The 19,657-nt window shown below is 39.4% G+C and overlaps 1 protein-coding gene across 1 annotated transcript in view; it reads left to right on the plus strand.

The window, feature by feature from the left end:
* The first annotated feature begins 274 nt into the window (after positions 1-274).
* Positions 275-19,657, plus strand: part of TLL1 (tolloid like 1) — a 144,306-nt gene continuing 124,923 nt past the window's right edge. The window contains exon 1 of the mRNA XM_013942199.2: positions 275-441. Coding sequence (XP_013797653.1) covers positions 285-441 — 157 coding nt within the window. The 5' untranslated portion in view covers positions 275-284. The remainder of the gene's footprint in view (positions 442-19,657) is intronic.

Below are 19,657 nucleotides of genomic sequence, written 5' to 3' on the forward strand. Positions count from 1 at the left end.
CCGGCAACTTCTCCCCTGCGAGGTGGCGGGGGTGGGGGCGAGGAGGGGCCGCGGCGTTCAGTCTCCTTTCTCTATGTTGCACCCGTCTGGCTGGGGCTACCTAGAGAGCACAGTCTCTCAGAGGAGCCTCTAGGTGGAGAAGGAAAAAAACAAAACAAACAAACAAACAAAAAAACCCTGGGGTTCCTCCATCCCTTACCCTCCTTTTTCAAGTCGGCGTGGACAGCTGAACCGTCCTCCTAATTCATCTGCACCCCTTCCGCCACCTCTCTGCCCGAGGGAGGATGAAAATGCTTTGCTGGAGGATGGCACTGTGGCTGGCTGGGTGGACTTTCTGTGGGAAGCCTTCCTCCTGCTCTGGCCTCGATTACGACTACACTTACGATTTCACCGAGGAGGATAAAGCGGAGGCGATAGATTATAAGGATCCCTGTAAAGCCGGTAAGTGACTTCCACGCCTGATACAGCTTCCCCCACCCCCTCCCCCAGATGGTGACTTTGTCTCGGCTTTATTTTATTTTGGTGGCGGGTGCGTGAGGGCAGCCCGGGGCTCACCTGCTACCCGGCCACCTGGGGCAAGGACCTGCTTTCCGGGGACTTCCCGCTCTGCTGGCGCTTCCAGCGAGGCGAGGAAGGGATCCCTACCTCCCTGCCCCCACTGCCCCGCGGCTGGCTGCCTGCCTGGCGGGGCTCGGTGCGCGGCGGGGCTCGCTCCTGCCCGAGGGAGGGCAGAGCCGGACCGGGGATGCCCCAACTTGCCGCCGACTCGCAAGTTTCCGCGGGCACCTCGGAGGCTCCGCGGCCGCGTCCCCCCTCGCAGCGCCCCGCGGGCGGCGCCGCGGCCGTGCGGCTCCTCCCCGCGCCCCCCCGTCCCTGCCTCCCTGCGCCCCAACCTGCCGCCCCGGCGCACCGCGCTCCCGGGGGCCCTGCGCGTATTTGTCTGGGTAGCCACAGGGCCGGGGGCCGCGCGACTTCACGCCTGCGCGGGTGCTAGCGCGCCCGTGTTCGCTGCGGTTCGGTGTCCGTCCCGCCCGTGGGGGCGGCCGCGGTGGTGCCCCGCGTTGCGTCTGCGGCCCCTTCCTAAATTTTATAGGAGGAGTGAAGTTAGCGCCTTGTCACGTTGCAGAGCCGATGAGCGCTCTTTTCTAGAAGTCTTATGTTACTGACTGAGGACCTCAGCCTCCTTCGTGCCAGGTACAGTGGCTGTCCACTAAAGTTCACGGCGGTCAGTCCTCACTGGCTGCAGAGGAACCAGATTCACTGATATTTCAGTAAACAAGTGCATCTTGCTCATAGGTATTTTTTTTTTTCAAAATATGTTATGAACAACAGTGGTGGTGGTCCATTCTCAACAGCTCTAGTGTTAAATAAGTACTTAAGTTTTCCAGCAGCCTCTTTTGCATTAATTAGTTATTTTATATTTTGAAAACTAGTTCAGCCAAAGGTTGTGTTCACTATGTCTGTGTGGTTTTGTTTAATTTATTGAGGAGAATGTGGTGAACATATATGCCAAATATGCAGACACTATGTTTTTCTAATCACAAAAATATTTTGCTCCTAAGTGTGAATTGCTAGGTCTTACTTGCTTACAACTGAGGAATGCCCAAGTTCAAAATGAGCAGAAGCAACTGCGAACAAAACATTATTTTTTTTCCAATTAGCACTCACAAATAAATGTACATAAGTAACTTGCCATAATTAATTTGAGCTCTTCTTTCTGGTCTGTAATTTAGGAAGATTCATATATATCATTTTATTTAATGAGAAATACATGTATTTACTTTGTCTGCTGTGGGATTTTTTAAGTATTTCTTTCTTCACAATGGAAGTAACAAAAAAATTATAATTCATGACAGTAAGTGTCTTAAACTTATGTATGAAAGAAAGATGACTGTAAGAAACGGTGGAATATGGTTAGCGTTGACAGTTCCCTGCCATCATTTGGCTTTGCTCAGAGAAAGGAGATATCCTTTTTGGTCCCTTTAAATATTTTACAAAACATTAGCCATAAAATTCTTGCTACTGATATGTGAGGTGCTTAGGATACTACTGTGATGAGAGACAGGTTGACGTGGATGGTTAGTTGTATGTAGTTCCCGTTAGTAATCACTTCCAGAGTTTTCTGTTTGCTGAAGAGCACATTCATTAATTTTAGTGTGTGGTAGTTCTTCAGAAATGAGACTGCATGTTACGTACCACTGCAGACTGGGTGTGTACCATGCACTAATCATTTTTAATCAAAATTAGAAAGCTTTATACATCAATGAAGCTGATCCTCCGACAGTATTTCCCAATTATTTTTCCTTCCTTAAAGGCTACATTAGTCTTGATGTGGAAAGTATATTGACTAACTGCAATTCCCATCAAAGTTGATGGGAATTGTGGGTGCTCAGTCTCTTTTAGGTTCATAACCTAGCTGTGTGTTCTTGTTAGGTCAGGTCTTACCATCTGGGGCGGGGGGGATATAGGACTCCTGTGAGTAATTTTACTGATACCTGCTCTTAGGATGACTTCGACAGTGAAGCCCTAAAGAAGGACAGAGTCAGACTTCGTACGTAGAAGTGTGAGTTGTTCACGCTTAAATCTGTATGGTAGCGTGTGTAAGTTAACAAGATAAGATAATACTTCTAAAATTGTGTTCACTGTATGCAAAATTTGTATGTTAGATATAATTAACACTCACTTTTGCTGCATCTCCAGGGCCTGCAGCTGAGGTTGTAGAAGTGTTTTTTGTAGCTACTCAGGCTGATAACAGTTAGGAGTCAGATACAAGTGAATTTCTGCAGCGTGGCAAAATGAGGCAACACCCAAAGTCAGCTATTGCTTTACGTAGTAACATACTTCAAAAACTCCAGAGTTGCATAGCAGACTTCATAGACCTGCTAGGATAATTTAACCTATTGTAATTTGTAAGCAAATTGAATGCTTTGAAAGCAACCACAACTAAGGTTCCCCAAATATGCTGATGCAAGATGGATTTACATATATTTAAAAAGTCATTTGCATTCTGCTTTTCTCTAGTCATTAGTGCTTGCTGCTTAATTTTTTATTCTATAGACCACATAAGAAAATGTTCTTGTGCCATAAAGGACAGTACACCAGGCCTCAGATCTAGATTACATATAGTTATAGTTCTATATAGATAACTCTTTATAGTCATAGCTCTGTTGATTCAATCTTCAGTGTCCACATCTTTTGGTAAGTCCCTTTCCCCTCTCTTCCCCTGCCTTTTAGGAGAGCTGGATAAATTTACCAGAAACAGAGAAATACCCTGTAAGACATTATAGGTATTCCATGCGTATTTTAACATTCTCATAAGAATTACAGCTCATAGGAAGACATTAAGAAAGGGATCCTTTTTGCTAGTGTGCTTAGAATCGTCACGTTCCTTCGGCTTACAAAATTTCTGAAAATGGTGTGGTGCAAAATGCCGCAGAGGCAAAAAAGTACCTTTTCTTATGTGATACAATACAATGTTTCCCTTCATGAAAATAGAAATCTAGAGATAACAGTCTGATAGATGCACAGTAAGGTTATGAGTTGTTTCTGGAACCGGAGTCTCTGGTTATACCTAAAACTGCAGCCGTTTTATGCAACAAAGCAAAGTTCAGTCCTAAAGGCAGGCACCTTTAGAGCAAGGGGACTCGGTGGAAGGAGGGCCTGGGGAAACGCTGTTGTGACCGTGCTCAGGAGAAGAGGGCTGGTAAGGAAGCTATCGACATTGCACGGATTAAGTTGATGAGCTGTGCGGTTTCCTGTGTGTTTGTCTGCAGACCTTTAACCTGCATATGAATTTTTGGTCATGCCACTTCTCCTTCTAACAAGTATCCTGGCATGCTGTAACAGCGGGATGTGATGTAACGCAGTTTCTGTGCTTCTGATGTCTCAGATATTTCCTTGTGTCTCTCTGCAGGATATTGCCCTCAGTGTTTACCATTGTGGAGTTCAAGTATAAGGCATTCTTAGTTCATCTTCCAAGATCTAATTTGCCGGAAGATGTGAAACTGGGGATATCATATTCGTTTCAATGTTAGGCTTTAAACAATCTAAGAGCACAGATGAACATTTGTATAAATCGAGTATTGCTCCAAAAAATAAAATGCCAAATTAGGTTTAAATGGGTACTGTCAAGCTTTTCAGATTATAGCACTCACATTTATCTCTGGAGTCCCAAGATTGTTTTTTGTGCCTCTCCCCTCCCCCCCCCTTTTTTTACAACAGGTTATAATGAACCAAAGATATCTGTTGAGATACTTAGTGAGATGGGTAGAAAAAGGATTTCCCATCCTGCAGTAATTGCTTGGAGTTTGCACTAAGCTGATATTAAAGGTTTTTTGAAAGCTTTTGTTTTCTTTGCTTAAAAGAAAAGATAGGATTTTTTCTTCCCCCCAGTTAGGATATTCTCCTGAACTGTGGGAGATTAGACAACAAGTCTCTGCTTTGTTGCATATTCACGTTACTGGGGACTGGTCCAGCTGCCAGACTGCTGGCTATGCTGACATTAGTCTCTTTTACTACTTTCTTTTAGGCATTTCACTTCCTAAAAATGATTAAATATTTGGAGAATAGGTTTGAATTTGAATTCCTTGATCTGTTGTTTTTCACTGTTGTGGGTCTTGGTCTTTGGACCAGAAATTCTGTCTTGCACTGGGGAAACTTTTCCTGAGGAGAACTTCACTGAAATGTTTACGTTCTCACAATAGTTAGAATTTGGATTTTTTTTTTTTTTAACGCAAACATTTAGTTGGGATTTTTTTTGAATTATGCATGAACTGCTTGCCTTGGAATAGAAGCTCTTCATTTTGTTTTTTCAGTAAAGTTAGAAATAAATGTCAAAAGAGTAGTAATAAAGGTGAACAATTATCTTCACAGGTTGGTAACTTGGCAGTTGATTAGCTTGCTGTTCTTTGACTACGAACAAATTCTGTTTTATATATGTGTGCCTGTTTGAGAATAAGTGAAGAGTATGAACAGTAAGATCTTCCTCATTGCTTTCATTTCTCACTCTTGTGAGAATCTAAGCAACTCATTTGGTTTCACTCCTTTTAAAAACTTTTTTTGATTTTCTGTAACAGACGTATTAGTACTTACGTCACGCAGGTGAGGAACCTAGTTATGTATGGTATCTGTAAAGTATCTGAACAGGAAAAAGCTGAAGGTAAATGTTAAGTATAATTATTATATAGTGTCATCTGTAACTGCAATCTAACTTTTGTTCATTACTGTTGTAAAAAACACTTGTATACTTCTAGGATATTTTTAGTTTTGTATTCTGTATTCTGGCATACATGTGTTTTCGGCTGTAAGTATGTCAATACACAATCTGATAATATGAAAGTTCTTAAGACTTCTCATTATACATTTGAATCTGTTGCGTAACTTAAGCAGTTGAGATCTTTTGCCTTTATATTTCAGTTATGCAGTGCATTCTGAAAGACAATGTGCAGTTTACTATTATTATAGAGGATGTACTGTTAATATCACTTGCTAGATTGACCAAGCTGTGACTATTCATGTGGTAAATGGGTGCAGTATAGGCAACTGAAACAGAAACAGGCTTTCTGAAATGGTCTGTCCCAAACAGCATCTATCCTGCTGTCGATAAACTTCTAGAGTGAATTAGACTACTGAAAAATGTAGTTTTTAAATCATATTTCCTTTTACAGTTCTCCACCATTATTTTAAGTGTTACATAATGCCCTTTAGTGTGGTATCTCAAAAACTTTTAAAACAGATTGGTGTGAACATAAAGTTCTTTTCCTCCTCAATTCTTTACTGAAAAGATTATTTCAGTAGTGAAACTGTGGAAAAACAATACTGAAAAAATATATTTGCCATTCTAACTTTGTGAATATCCTTCCGTTCAAAAGGCCCAGTTTCATGTCCAGACTTCTTTCCGTAGGGATCTGTTTCTGAATATATTTCCAGTGTGTCAAACAAGTGACCTGCAAGGAGCAGTATTACATCACGGCAAAACAAGCCTAATTGACAAATCTAATTGAGCTTGGAATCAGGTCCCCAGGCAAGCTAGGAAACATTGACCACACCTGGATGTCTGCCTTATGTCATTCTTACTGCCCCTCTGGAAAACAAGGCTGATAGGCTTATGACATAATTCCTTTCACTTCTTTTTTGGAGAGAAAGGGTCACGTCTGTGGTGCAGGGTATTGACAGAAGGGCTGTAAAATGGAAGAGCCAACTTCTGGCTTTCACAGGCACAGGGGATGTTGTGGAGGAAAATGGACTTTTTTTTTTCCTTCTGGATGCATTGCGGTACTCTAAATTTAATAACAATGAACAAGCTAAACAAGGGGAGAAATCTCTATGCTTTGTTTATAGAATGTATATTTATTCTTAAACTGAAATAGGTTTTTATAGTCTAGCTTTAGACTGATGAAAAATAGGTTTACAGAATGTTGAAAATGTTATGGTTATACAGCATTCTGTATTTTTAGCATATCTGAAGGGTAGATGATTCTCAGAATATTCCAGAGCAAACCTAAGCTCTGGGATTTCAAAGCTTTCAGTAGCATGGGCAGCATTTCATAATATTTTTCTGACTTTTCTTAGCCTCCTTATGGTCTGTCTAGTCTACTTGGTCCTAGTTGTTATTGAATGAAGTCCGGTCCTTCCACTCATGATCACAAACAACCTCTCTTCACCATCCTAGTACATCCCTGCAAAGCTGTAACAACTGCAAGTGTGACTAGGGAAGTCTTTGGGTACTTTTAGCTCCCTCTTCCTAGGATAATGTTTTTTTTTCTTTGCTAAAGAAAGCAAATGATAGTAGTTAATCTTTTAATGTATGTTTATTCTTCATCACCTTACTCGTCTTCTGGTTTTTTCCTGGATCATCTCTAAACATACTTCACTGTTCCTATGAAAAGCTTCCTTGTTTCTTGGTTATTCTTCTCCACTGAATGGACTTTCAGCTTTTCCCTGTGCTGTCTGTCCAGTCACTTTGTCCTCCTCTTGTGCTTGACCTGTTCTTTTCTTGCTTGCAGGTTGGCAATTCTCTCCAAGTATAACTTCTAGCTCCTCATCAGGCTTTCTGTAGAATTATCCTCTGCTGCAAGAAGTTATGCTGGCTCATATACCTTGTTTCTCTTTGCTAGTTCTGAAGCAAAGAAATGGGCCACCTCTGCCCACAGCTGGAAATGGAGGAGGATTGGGCTGTACATGACCAGCATGTCTCAGGGGCATAGCATCTACTTGCTTAGTGGGCTGTTGGTGATCAATTAAACAGTTCATGGAAAACCCTGAAGTATCCAACTACAAATATTTGTATGGAACACATACATGAACCTTCTGTTGCTGTTGGATGCGTGTCCATAAATATCAAGATCTGAAGTGGAGACTGTCCTTGCTGAGCAATTGAAATAACAGTACTAGAAGTACTTTAATATAAAGCTAGTATGAATAATAATAGACTAGGACAGGTTGAGATGGGGAATGTAAATGTAGAGGCAGGGCCAGGGACATGTGGGGAGTTTCTGTGTGCAACCCTGAGCAGGTGTGCAACCTGAGTGAGTGGCTGCACTTGCAGATTGCTGCAGAGGCAGTTCTTACTCATACAGATAATCTCTTTTTTTTTTTTGTTGGGATTTCTGCCCAAGTAATGGCCTGCAAGTGCAAATTTTGAGTGACAATAAATCTGTGAGTATCAGATGCTTGAGAATATTTGAGCATAATCAGAGAGCTCTTACAGAGCAATAATACTCCAAAATGTAGGTTTGTGGGTTTTTCCTTCAATATTTAAAAACAGTGACTGTCAAGACCTAAACAGCATAAAATCAATTTTATTCTAAAATAGCTCCTAATTTTCTTTTCTTGAGGTATGTGAAATACGATGCATCAGGGGATGCGTAGTGTGTATTTAACCAACTTCTTTGCTATATATACTTTATGGAGGTGAAGTCTATTGACAAGAAGACCAATAACTGACTACAAATTGATTTTGAAATTTTATAGGCATTGATGAATTGCAGAATTTTATTTCATGCAATTCCTGGTCTGAGGGGTTCTTTTAGTCATTTAAAACACATGAATGTTCTTATCAACGATTCCTGTTACTTGAAACACTAGGAATTTAAGCATAAATATATTTTTTTATGCAAGTTACATGGGAGTTTTAATTTTAAAGTAGCCATAAATCATGCTTAAAATGTTGGTGCAATCCAGCAGAATAAAGTTCAGCTCTGCTGTGACTGTCACTGTCAGTCTAAAGGTACATCTCATCAGGATTCAGACCAACAGAGGTCTCTGGATTAGTATTCTACTATGTCATTGACCAAGTATTGAATTTTTAATATTACAGTAAGGAATGATGAATATTGAAACTCTTATCTAATCAGCAAATAGTCATCAAAATCAGGACACAAAAATGCAAAAGAAATATGTTTAAACTTTCAGTGCAACTGAATCTGGATTTGAAAAATAGCTATTTTGCTACCTGGATGAATTTCAGCCTTTTTCCTACAAAATTGAAAAGGCAAAGAGATTCCTGTGCTTAAAAGGTGCTAGTACCTCTTCAGCCACATTGTAGTCCTTGGATATTGGAAAATATATTATGTAGTTTAAATATCTTGGAAGAAATGGTGGGGCATGTACATCAGCTGAGAGTAAAGTATCTAAGGAGCTGTACATATGGATTACTTTATTCTGATGTTAGTAGCAATAGTTAAACATCTCCCTAGTAACACCTCTAACTGTTACCAAAGAAAAGAGCACATTTTATTGGTGTCTAACATTTTAATAGATGTTAGGTGCATTCTTGAAGTCATGGGAATCTTGTCCCACTGAAGATCTAAAATTTTACCACTTCCCGCAATAAAGTAGAAGGAATTCTCAACAGGGCACATCAATTCTAGAAATAGTGGCCAAGACACAGAGTTTCTGTATCTTTCCAGATGATGTGCTCAGATAAGAGAGGAAAATCATTTCAGATGGTCCTTACATAATATCCAGATTTATTTAAACAGTTTAACTTGCACAGCCAATTATATTTGCTTTCATGAAGAGTAGTTTTAGAACAACTCTGCGGGTGTGAGAACATGATGATGAACTGCCCAATTTCTCCATCTGGTAAAATGTCTTTATAACAAATTTGCCTGCATCTTCATTTTTTACTTATACCACCAAATATACTTTTACCCCTTACTCAACATTTCTCCTATCATTGTACTCTTACCTCTTTTTTTTCTTGTTTTTTTTTTTTTGGGGGGGGGGGGAAGCTTAAGCTTAGTTACTTGAAAACTGTTTCCATATTTATAATTAACTGTGTACATCCCTTGTAAAGGTGTATATACATATAGATATACATAACTGATAAGTTCGGTATTTTCTGTCCAGGCAATCTGCTTAGCCCTCTTCTGACTAAGAGCATTGTGTGTTCCAGTCCAGAACTGCCAGCGTCATTACAAAGACATATTACACACGTTTTTGTGGTCATCTTCATTTTAATACCAAGATCTTTAATCTGTCTATTTACCCTATCTTGTCATCATAAAAGCTGCTTCTTCTTTCTCTAAGCATGCAGCTAAAAAAGAATGGATTCAGAACTAAATTCTAGAATCCTTATTTAGTTGTTACTGATATGCCTTAATGACATTGTTTTGAATACCAATATAATCTTTCATGCTGTAAAAGGAATTTATATTAAAAAAAACACCCTCAGACAAAAAAGCCTAAAGCCATAAATAACTAATGAACCAGATTCATACTGATATGTGTTTTATTCCCTAAAGGTTCACTGAAATAATTAAGGTTACTGGAAAACTATTTAATGGAAAAGGATTAAAAAAAGTCCACCTTCAAAAACAGAAAATTAAAGAGAAAGGACATGATAAACACATACAATATACAAAATTGTACAAGAAAAAATAAGATTTTTGCTTCTGCTCTTAGTGTTTTGTTAAATTGCAAAGTGGTGAATTCAGAACTGAGACACTGAGATGTGGTTTTTTTTTTTTCTTTTACACAACTTTTAGATTGAAAGTCTGCTATAGGACGTTATTGAGGCAGTGTTAAGATAGGGGATTTAACATTTAGATTGATAGCAGGAATATCCAGACCTCTTATAATTAACAGTGATAGCATTTTCAAGTGGATATTAAACTTCAAGCTTCAGAGTTTAAGCCAGTCTTTAGCAGCTAGAAACCAGGATGAGCCTTAACGTGTGGCAAGATTATCCTTGTCCACCTACTGCAGATTCTTGTTTCTTTCTCTGAAGCAGCTGGTAGTGACTGCTGTCAGAGACAGGACCTTGGATATGCTCCAGGGTTGCAGTTCCTTTGTTCCTCAGCCCTTCCCAAATGCTATTTCAGAAACTCAGGCCTTGTAGCATGCCCAAAAGATGAATGCAGTTTGGCTATTTTGGGAAGTGAATGAAATTCAAAGCCCACTGTGACCATACATGCATCAAACAACTGTATTTCATGAAAATGAATTTGTGCAAACACAAAAAAAACCCCATTTACCTAATGTATATAGATTTGTATGGATCCAATGGAGCACTTACATGCTTATCTTTAAACACATGTGTAAGGTCAGTAATATACATGCTTGTCTGAATACCTAAGGAAGCATTACTGAATCACAGAGGTATGTAGAAGTATCTGTATAGGATCTTTAAAGTTGCATATACTGATTATGTGGGCGTATTTTTTTGTTTACGCTGGGAAACACCATGTTTATCTGTATATTGAGCCTAATCTAAAGTCTATTGAACACAGTAGGAATGCTTGCAGTTACTTTAGAGATAATATTTATAGGTAAATAAGTAATAAGGTGTAGAGTTGACTAATTTACTCCTGTGTATTTCATCTGTGACTTACTTGCATTCATGTGTTCGCATGTTTTTCAAGCACATTAGTGAAGGCAGTTGGATTTTTGCCCCAGTATTTCTATAGTTGTCATCACTATTGCAGTAGTATCATGAAATCTTACATTCAGTGACCTTGTGATTGCAGGTTCTTTCTTGCTGGACCGGGGTGTGAAAAAAATCCAGCAGCTTGCAAGAGCATCTGATTTTTTTTTTCCCCTGCCCCCTCATAAGAAGCCTCAGGATAAAATTGGATTTAGATTACTGCAAATGTTTCTCAATCTTTAGAGATAGGTTTCTTCTTGTCATAGCTGACTACTTTATTAGTTGTTCGACGTGATGAATGGCTAAAGACTGATGAATATGGTGGTTGCAATTGCACGTGAAGTTCCTTGTCTGTGTAATTTCAAGAAATGAAAAGTCAAAAATAAGCCATTTGTGACAAAATATTGCAGGTATATGATACTAGTGTCAATATAGTTTTAATGATATCAGCCAAATCATGCACCATGACAAACATTGAATCTCTCTTTACTAATTTGTATTACCTCAAAATTAAAATATTTCCTGATTCAGTGTAACGCAGGGGCTGTTAGAAGCAAAGGTGATCTTGGAAAACCAGGGGAAGGAATTTGGAGGAACAGCTATACTAGTATTTCCATTGATTTAGTAACTGGAAGAATTAGTTAAATTAGTTAAAAATAAAGAGAGCAGAAAAAGTGTATCTTTTCCTAAAACTTCATGTAGTTTGTCTTGAGTGCAAAAAACTCTAGATTGCAGTATAGGCATAAGTATCTTTATGGGATAGTCTAACTCAATGCAAAACCTGCATTTAACCACATAGTGGGCTGCTTTTGTGTTTCTCAAACTTCTACTTTCTTTCTGCTGTTGTCTGAGTGTGTTTCTTAAACTTTAATCATGTCCTGAGTGAAAACTGCAGATGACAAATGAGGCTAGACTGAGGATTCTTGTTTGAAGAAAGTCCTTTACTTGGCTTTAGTCATGGAGTTTTCTGGAATTGTTTAGCAGGGAAATGAAGGAGAGAAATCTTTGCCCATCATGAAAAGGTTTTCCTTTTATATCTCATAGATCCCTTGATCCCTGATACACTTAAGAAGTATGGGAGAGGTTGAGCTGAGAGAGGACAGGAGAGGTATTTCTTTTTTTTTCATCCTTTATCTGCATTCTTAGGGATGAAACCTTTTCACACGTGGAGTATGGATGAAAATACAGAGATTTGATTGGGGCTCTTTGGAAGTTTTCATTCATAGTATCTCTATCTTGGAAGCAGCCGAATTAAGTGTGAATTGTAGTACTGATGGTGTTAGGTTCACAGTCATTATATCTATTGCAGTGAAACTTGGGTCAGAGAAAACTTATAACATAGGTCCTTTTTTGTGTTATGGAAAAGCGCTAAAATATGGAGACATCTCCCTGATAAAAACCTGCATTTATGGAGATATGCAAGTCTTGAGGGAGTCAGAGCTGTGCTAGAAAGAAATGCATGCTATTTTACAGTGATTAGAGTCAATAGTGCATACAGCCAGCTAAAGTCATAATGATTTTTTTTAACTTGGACAAAATTATATTTTGTTTTTTTTGAGATGAAAAAAAATGCCCATTAGTTTTATTTGGAGTATGGTACAGAATTCTATCACATATACTATATTTATGATGATTCTTTGGTCTAGTCGTGCTAGTCCCAAGGATGTATAGGAAGTCAAAGGCTTCCTGAATTATTTGGGAAGACCTGATTGTAAATCTAAACCTTTCCTGTGTCTTCCCTAAGTATGAACAAGTTCAAGCTAAAGGCCTTAAGGAAAAAAAATAATAAAAAAAAATAATAATACAAATTTCTAACTACATAAGTTTTTAGACGGAGGAGAATCATGTACTCTGCTTTGGCTTCATTGACCTAAAATGTTTTAGGTCATATCAGTGAAGTTCTCTTCTGTTCTCCTTCTGATGAGCAGATACCACAGAAACCGGGAAGGATCTAGATAAGATTTTGAAGCCACTTGCATGTGCTAAAGAAACAAATTAACATCCTCATTCTTCTGTGCTAATCGATTCTGATTCCTTTTAGTTCTTTATGGCTGCTCTGATATCAAGATAAATGCTTTCAACAGCTGGCCATCCACTGCGAAGGAGCATGTGCATGTGCTGACAGGATCTCAGAAAGGTGCCCATGTGCTCCTGCGCTGACACAGCTACAGCGTGGGACCAGTCGCTCCCCCAGCGCACCGCCAGCCAGTGCAGCATTCCTGCCTCCTGTCTTCATAGTCTGTTTTGGATTTTGTTCTTCTTCCTGTTTGTCTGACAAGCCACAAAGGTGCCTGTGTTTCAGGCTGGTACTTGTAATTGCTAGGTACTCAAACTAGTCATCTGGAATAAACGGGCATCTGCATGGGTCATCTACCAGGGGAACCCAAGTAACCAGGTTGAAAATTGAGATGCAGAAGAGATGTAAATTATCCTGTGCTTAGCTCTGTGCAGCTGTAGATAGGCTGCTTCCAGTATGAACTTCTGAGTGCATTTTGACTGGAGATCAAAACGCTCTCTGTATTCAGACACTGCTAAGGTAGTAACTTTTAATTAAAACAATGATAGGCGTATCAAAACTCCTGGTGGTATTTTGTTACGACATGTCATTCAGATAAATATGGATGAATTGTCCTAACACAGATCTTTTATTTCTACTTTGGCATGCTGCTTTAGATTGTTCACTGGCTGTAAAATGCCTAGTAAAATGCTATGGTTTATTAAGACTGTATCTCAAAGTTAGATTTCCATTTTCTCTGTTAGGCTGGTCTAAGAAAAGATAGCCTTTCCTTGCAAACCTTGATTTTTTCATCTCTTGGGACCACCATAGCTACAATAACACTATCTAGCATGTTCATTCATTTACGTTTATCTCCATTCCTGCCACACAAGGTAAGGCAGATGAGATGTAGAAGAACCTGCATCAGTGATGTTCTTGGCCCTAGATTGTGTTAGCTGGGCTGTGGTGTGGACTGTACAGTAGGGAGCTCTGCCCGGGGCAGTGATCCACAGCAACCAATGAAGGTATTTCTTTCTTTTATGATAAAGTAGTGTCCTCATTTTTTTTTAATTGATTTGTGTTTCTTGAGACGTTTACTCGGGAATAAAACAATTAGTTGCTGTTCATAAATGATGCAGAAGCAGATATAGTAGTCATTGCAGTTTTAACTGGGCGCTTTGAATTGGATGCAAATGAAAACTCATTTAAAATGCTTTTTTCTGTTACTCCCCATCTAGAGTGAGAAATTATATAGGAAGATGTTGTAGCAAGGGCGAGCATAGAGGAACTGTTGCGAGTTGTGAGCCAAAGTACATCATTAGGAACACTCCTGTTATCTGGAAGTCTGACTTCCTGTCTCAGTTTCCTTGTGGGTCTCAGTGAATGGCAGAAGAAATGGAACACCTTCCTGCTTGGCCAAAAACTCTGCTAAATTACTCCTTTGGCCGCGTGCCATGCCGTGCTTGGGAACACATCCTGCAGCTCCCCCCTGAGTCTGGAGGGTACTCGTTACAGTTCCTAGAGGCCAGCGGAGCAAATGTCAGAAAGCCCTGTAGCAGGGAGAAAGGCCTAGCCTTTCGCACCGTGGGACCGAAGGTTGTAATGCAGGCATCTTTTTGTGCATTCAAGCACTTTTTGTGCTAGGGAGGAGGGGTAGGTGCATTGATGTTTGTGAATGTAAACTTCCACAGGAATTAAGGAGTGTTAAAGAACTGGAGTATGCTATGGTGCAGGATTTTCATGTAGGTGTAAATTCTTTTAATACAATGAAAAATAGTACAGTGTGCCTTACAGAGAGTACCAAAGTGTATTTAAAATGAGGTCTTTTAAACCAGCATTCAGTTCAATAACTATTTTCCTGTTTTTTCCTCAAGGCTGTATATCATGTGAATTGGTATACATGCTGAAGTTCTAAATATAGTTTTATTGTAGAGTATAAAAATAGTGTAATATAGAATTTTTGTATGCCTCTTAAAAAAATATATATATATATGGTGGAACATAAGTCACAAACATCCTATTAAGTGGTAATTCCATATATGATGCATCTTTCTTGTTCTGTGTACAGATGAGGATTTTAAAATCATTTTCCTTTTATTATTTGTTGTCTCCCCTATATTTTCGCTAACATATCCATTAAAAACCAAAACATTCAGAATCTTAGCTCTAAATTAAATTAAAGCCACAGCACCAAACTTTCCATTCAGATGATAGCTTCTATATTTTTCACTTTACCTACATTTGACATGGAAGAAATTTACAGCTGTCTCAAAGGAAACTTAGTGAAATTTTCTATACAGCATTTCCTAATAGTCTTTCTCTATAATAGAAGAGATATTGGGACAGTGTTTAATAATTTTTGGCCTATTTCGTCATATGTATCCAAGACAAAAACAGTTTCTGATTCACAGGAAATGGTTGGCACTGTTAGAATTTGGTAGCCGTCTTGCTTCAGTCCTCCTTGTAAAGGCAACTAAGCCTTTCCTGACCGGAGCTCCTCTGGGCTGCTGGCTAGTGCTCCCCATGCTGATCCCTGCCCAATGTGGGGCTCAGCCCTGGGGAGGCTGACGAGGTGGAGGTTTCTGTGAGCCGCCTGCAGGAAGGTGGAAGGAAAGGGGCTGAGGCTGAGACTACGCTGCAGTATCATTTTGTGGGGGCAACTTTTTGATATTTAGGTCCTGGTTTTGGAAAGCTGGAAGTTGGCAAGTCTGTTATTCCCAGTGCTCTTTCCCCCCGGCGAATCCATTTTGCCCTTTGTATTGCTACTGAGTCAGTTCTGTGCTTGCTGTGCTTTCCCATGTTTCCTCTTCATTCAGAGGAACAGGGAGAAGAGGTTCCTGTTCCTCTGGCTGCAGCTCTCAAGAGAGACACTGGTGAGAAGCCAATGACTTTCTCATCTTTTGGGAATGTTGCACGAAATGTAAGATTTTAACTAATATATTGGGGGAATGTTGATTGTTAATGCAGCAGTATTGTCAGTGTCCCCAGTTAAAAATGTGGCCATTTTAAAAATGTGGCAAATAGTGCCATGTAATAAATGAAGAAATGCATCTCCTTTATTAGACTTTTGAGCTCCAAGGAGAGGGACTTCAATGGTGCAGAGGGCAACATACATGAATATATGTGCATATAAAACATATACATATGGTTTTTAAAGTCTGTGTCAGAAAAAGATAGAAACTAAATTTTAAGGATACCTGCATCATTGGACAGTAAATTTGGTGAGTAATTAAGCATTGTAAGCTTGAATATTTATGGTCAGATCAGTTTCTGTACATCTTTTAATCATAACAACAAAATAGGTATTACTGTATAATGTAGTTAAAATTGCTCAGGGAGAATAATAAAATTATGCTTTTGGTTATAGATTTGAAAAAATATTTTTGCCAAATATAAAACAACTGATCAGATAGCATACAAAATGTTGTCTTGAAGTATATATGATGCAAGTTTATAAAGTCAAAGTAACTGCGTTGTTCACACTTTGCTTCTTGCAGAAGCAAGAACAGCCTTTTCGGGAAGGGTCAAATTCAGCTCTGTTATAATCCCATGCAATTTGTTGTCTTCAGTGGAGTTCTGTCCCTGATTTTACCCAACAACTGGGTTTGGTTAAGGAACACACTACATTGTCAGTATAGCATATTTTTTTTCTTAAATGGTAACTGATAGAGAATTTAGTAATACGTTTTCTTGTAGCAAGGACTATATTGCTTCTGTGTTCTTTGACTCCTCTCTTTTCTGCACATATATTGTTTTGTAAGAGAGGCTCTTCTCGCCTCTTGTTGCCATTCAAAAGAATTCCTGTAGTTAAACATAGATGTTCGTTGTGGAAGAAAATACAAGCTAACAAATTCTGCCATTGGGTGCACAGAGCAAAATTTGTCTTAACTATATGTATTATTTTCATCCTGACTGTCGAAGCATGGATTTGGGTCCATTATTAAATGTTTACCTTTCAGCCAAATTTATAAAGATGTTAAATGATTGGCCTGTTATGTTTTAGCAATATTGCACATGGTCATATTATTTAGCTCTTTAATTTCTGTATTCAATATGACACATTTATCTGATGATACTGTATTATATCTGTGGTTAAACTTAGGCTTTTGCTTTCCTGTGTTCATGCCTTTTTCAGAACAGTTGCTAATACTCTGTGAAATAAAGCCTGCAAAGAGAATCTTTAGATCAGTTTTCTTACATAATATAGAAATTCATAGCTCTTCAGTAAACGCACGGCACTATAAATCTGAAATGAATTAGTACATCTGTATATATATTGGCCTGTGGATTGATTGTTTTTTATTTTTGGAATATAACTTAAAAAAACCCCCAAAACTTAGTGCACCAAAAAATAGCACATAGTACGTCTTGAGGAAAGCCCATCAATACCTTACAGGCTTGCGGAAGCGTAATTGAGGTAAAAGTATTCCTAAGGAGGGCTGCTTGAGGGAGGCTGTTGAAGTTTGGCCTGACTGGAGCCGTCAAGCTTGTATTCAGCAGATAAGTTTATAGAGTAGTAAGAAGTTGGATAATTCTAAACTGATTGTTTTGGTTGTTGCTTATATAAATTACATTGACTTTTCATTTTTATGTGTATGGATAACAATTTTTTTTTTTTGTTTCTATATCTTCAGCTTAGACTTAGGGTACTTAATGTACTAAAATATTTGCAAGTTTTGGTTGTATATCATTTATACTGTGAACATACTCGGTTACAAAGAAACTTCATTCTCTTTCGATGAGTCCCATTAGGGCCAATTAAAACTGGGGGTGCTGGGACACCTAGCTGTAGTATATGTTGACACAGAGACAGTTTGATAGACAAACTGTGACCTGAAGAAGTGCATGAACTTCAGTTTTCATTGTGAAGATTTTATGGAATTTGGTAATATAAATGAAAAATGGGAAATTGCTCTCATTATTTGTTCTAGATAAAATCTTGCAGAAGTGTTTGCCAGCCATTTCCCTGGTTTACAAAACAGCCTAACATTATTAAAATTAGAGTAGTAAAATCTGCCTGGGGGACACTTTCCTGTTGGAAGAAGACTTGCTTTAAAGGCTTACTGCTGTAAGTATTATGCATATTTTTCCTGGAAACAAAGTATGTCTTCATTTTGTTCCAGTTACTGTACTTGTGAAAATATGTTTGTAGTATAGAGGCTCATTTTATAATAAAACAAGCAATACAGAAGTGAATTGCAACTACATAGTAGAAATGTTGATAAAAATTAGGAGAACATTACAAAGATTGCTTGGTCTCATAAATATATTGCCTCCATACCTATTTCTTACAGAGAGAAAGCAGCTCTCTGTACTTGATGGCTGTACCATTTGACATTTATTTTGTTGCTTACGGGCTGAGTTTTGTCCTCAGTTGAGTCAGTGGGAGCTGACTTCACATCCACTGGCAAATCTGTCTTGGAACGCAATTATGTTAATAGTTTGGATGAGATCAAACTGACTGCAAGGGAAAAACGAGCTGCCAGCTATATCTCATCCACACGTGAAATATGTCCATCTAGTAATAAAAAAAAAAAGGTTACAATTGAGCTAATGCATTGATGGACTATTTTGTGGGAGAATGAAGGCAAATTCTCAGGCGAAGTGCAATATACATCTGCCTTCAAAATGACAGTTTTATTTATCAGTAGAAATGTGTCTGTGCCAAATTGCCTGCCCAAAACTGTAATCACCAGTCCAGATTTTGCAAGCACTTGATATGTATTCATTAGGAGAGCAAACTTTGGCCTCTTCAGGGACCTACTTGGAGGAATCCCATGGGTTAGGGCCCTAGAAGGAAGGGGCGTTCAAGAGAGCTGGTTAATATTCAAGCATCACTTCCTCCAGGCTCAAGAGCGGTGCATCCCTATGAGTAGGAAGTCAAGCAAAGGAGGTAGGAGACCTGCATGGATGAGCAAGGAGCTCCTGGCAAAACTCAACCAGAAGAAGGAAGTCTACAGAAAGTGGAAAGGGGGACAGGCCACTTGGGAGGATTATAGAAACATTGTCAGAGTATGCAGGGATGTGACAAGGAAGGCTAAGGCCCGTTTGGAATTAAATCTGGCGAGAGATGTCAAGGACAGCAAGAAGGGCTTCTTCAAATACATCAGGAGCAAGAGGAAGACTAGGGAAAATGTGGGCCCTTTGCTGAATGGGGTGGGTGCCCTGGTGATGAAGGATGCAGAGAAGGCAGAGTTACTGAATGCCTTCTTTGCTTCAGTCTTTACTGCTCAGGCCAGCCCCCAGGAACCCCAGACCCTGGAGACAAGAGAGAAAGTCTGGAGAAAGGAAGACTTTCCCTTGGTGGAGGAGGAGTGGGTTAGAGATCATTTAAGCAAACTTGACACCCACAAATCCATGGGCCCCGATGGGATGCACCCACGAGTGCTGAGGGAGCTGGCGGACGTTATTGCTAAGCCACTCTCCATCATTTTTGAAAGGTCATGGAGAACAGGAGAGGTGCCTGAGGACTGGAAGAAAGCCAATGTCACCCCAGTCTTCAAAAAGGGCAAGAAGGAGGACCCAGGGAACTACAGGCCAGTCAGCCTCACCTCCATCCCTGGAAAGGTGATGGAGCAGCTCATCCTGGAGGCCATCTCCAAGCATGTGGAGGACAAGAAAGTGATCAGGAGTAGTCAGCATGGCTTCACCAAGGGTAAATCATGCTTAACTAATCTGATAGCCTTCTATGATGGAATGACTGGCTGGGTAGATGAGGGGAGAGCAGTGGATGTTGTCTACCTAGACTTCAGCAAGGCTTTTGACACTGTCTCCCATAACATCCTCATAGACAA

This window comes from Apteryx mantelli, chromosome 5 (genome assembly GCF_036417845.1).
Source record: "Apteryx mantelli isolate bAptMan1 chromosome 5, bAptMan1.hap1, whole genome shotgun sequence".
Lineage (NCBI taxonomy): Eukaryota > Metazoa > Chordata > Aves > Apterygiformes > Apterygidae > Apteryx > Apteryx mantelli.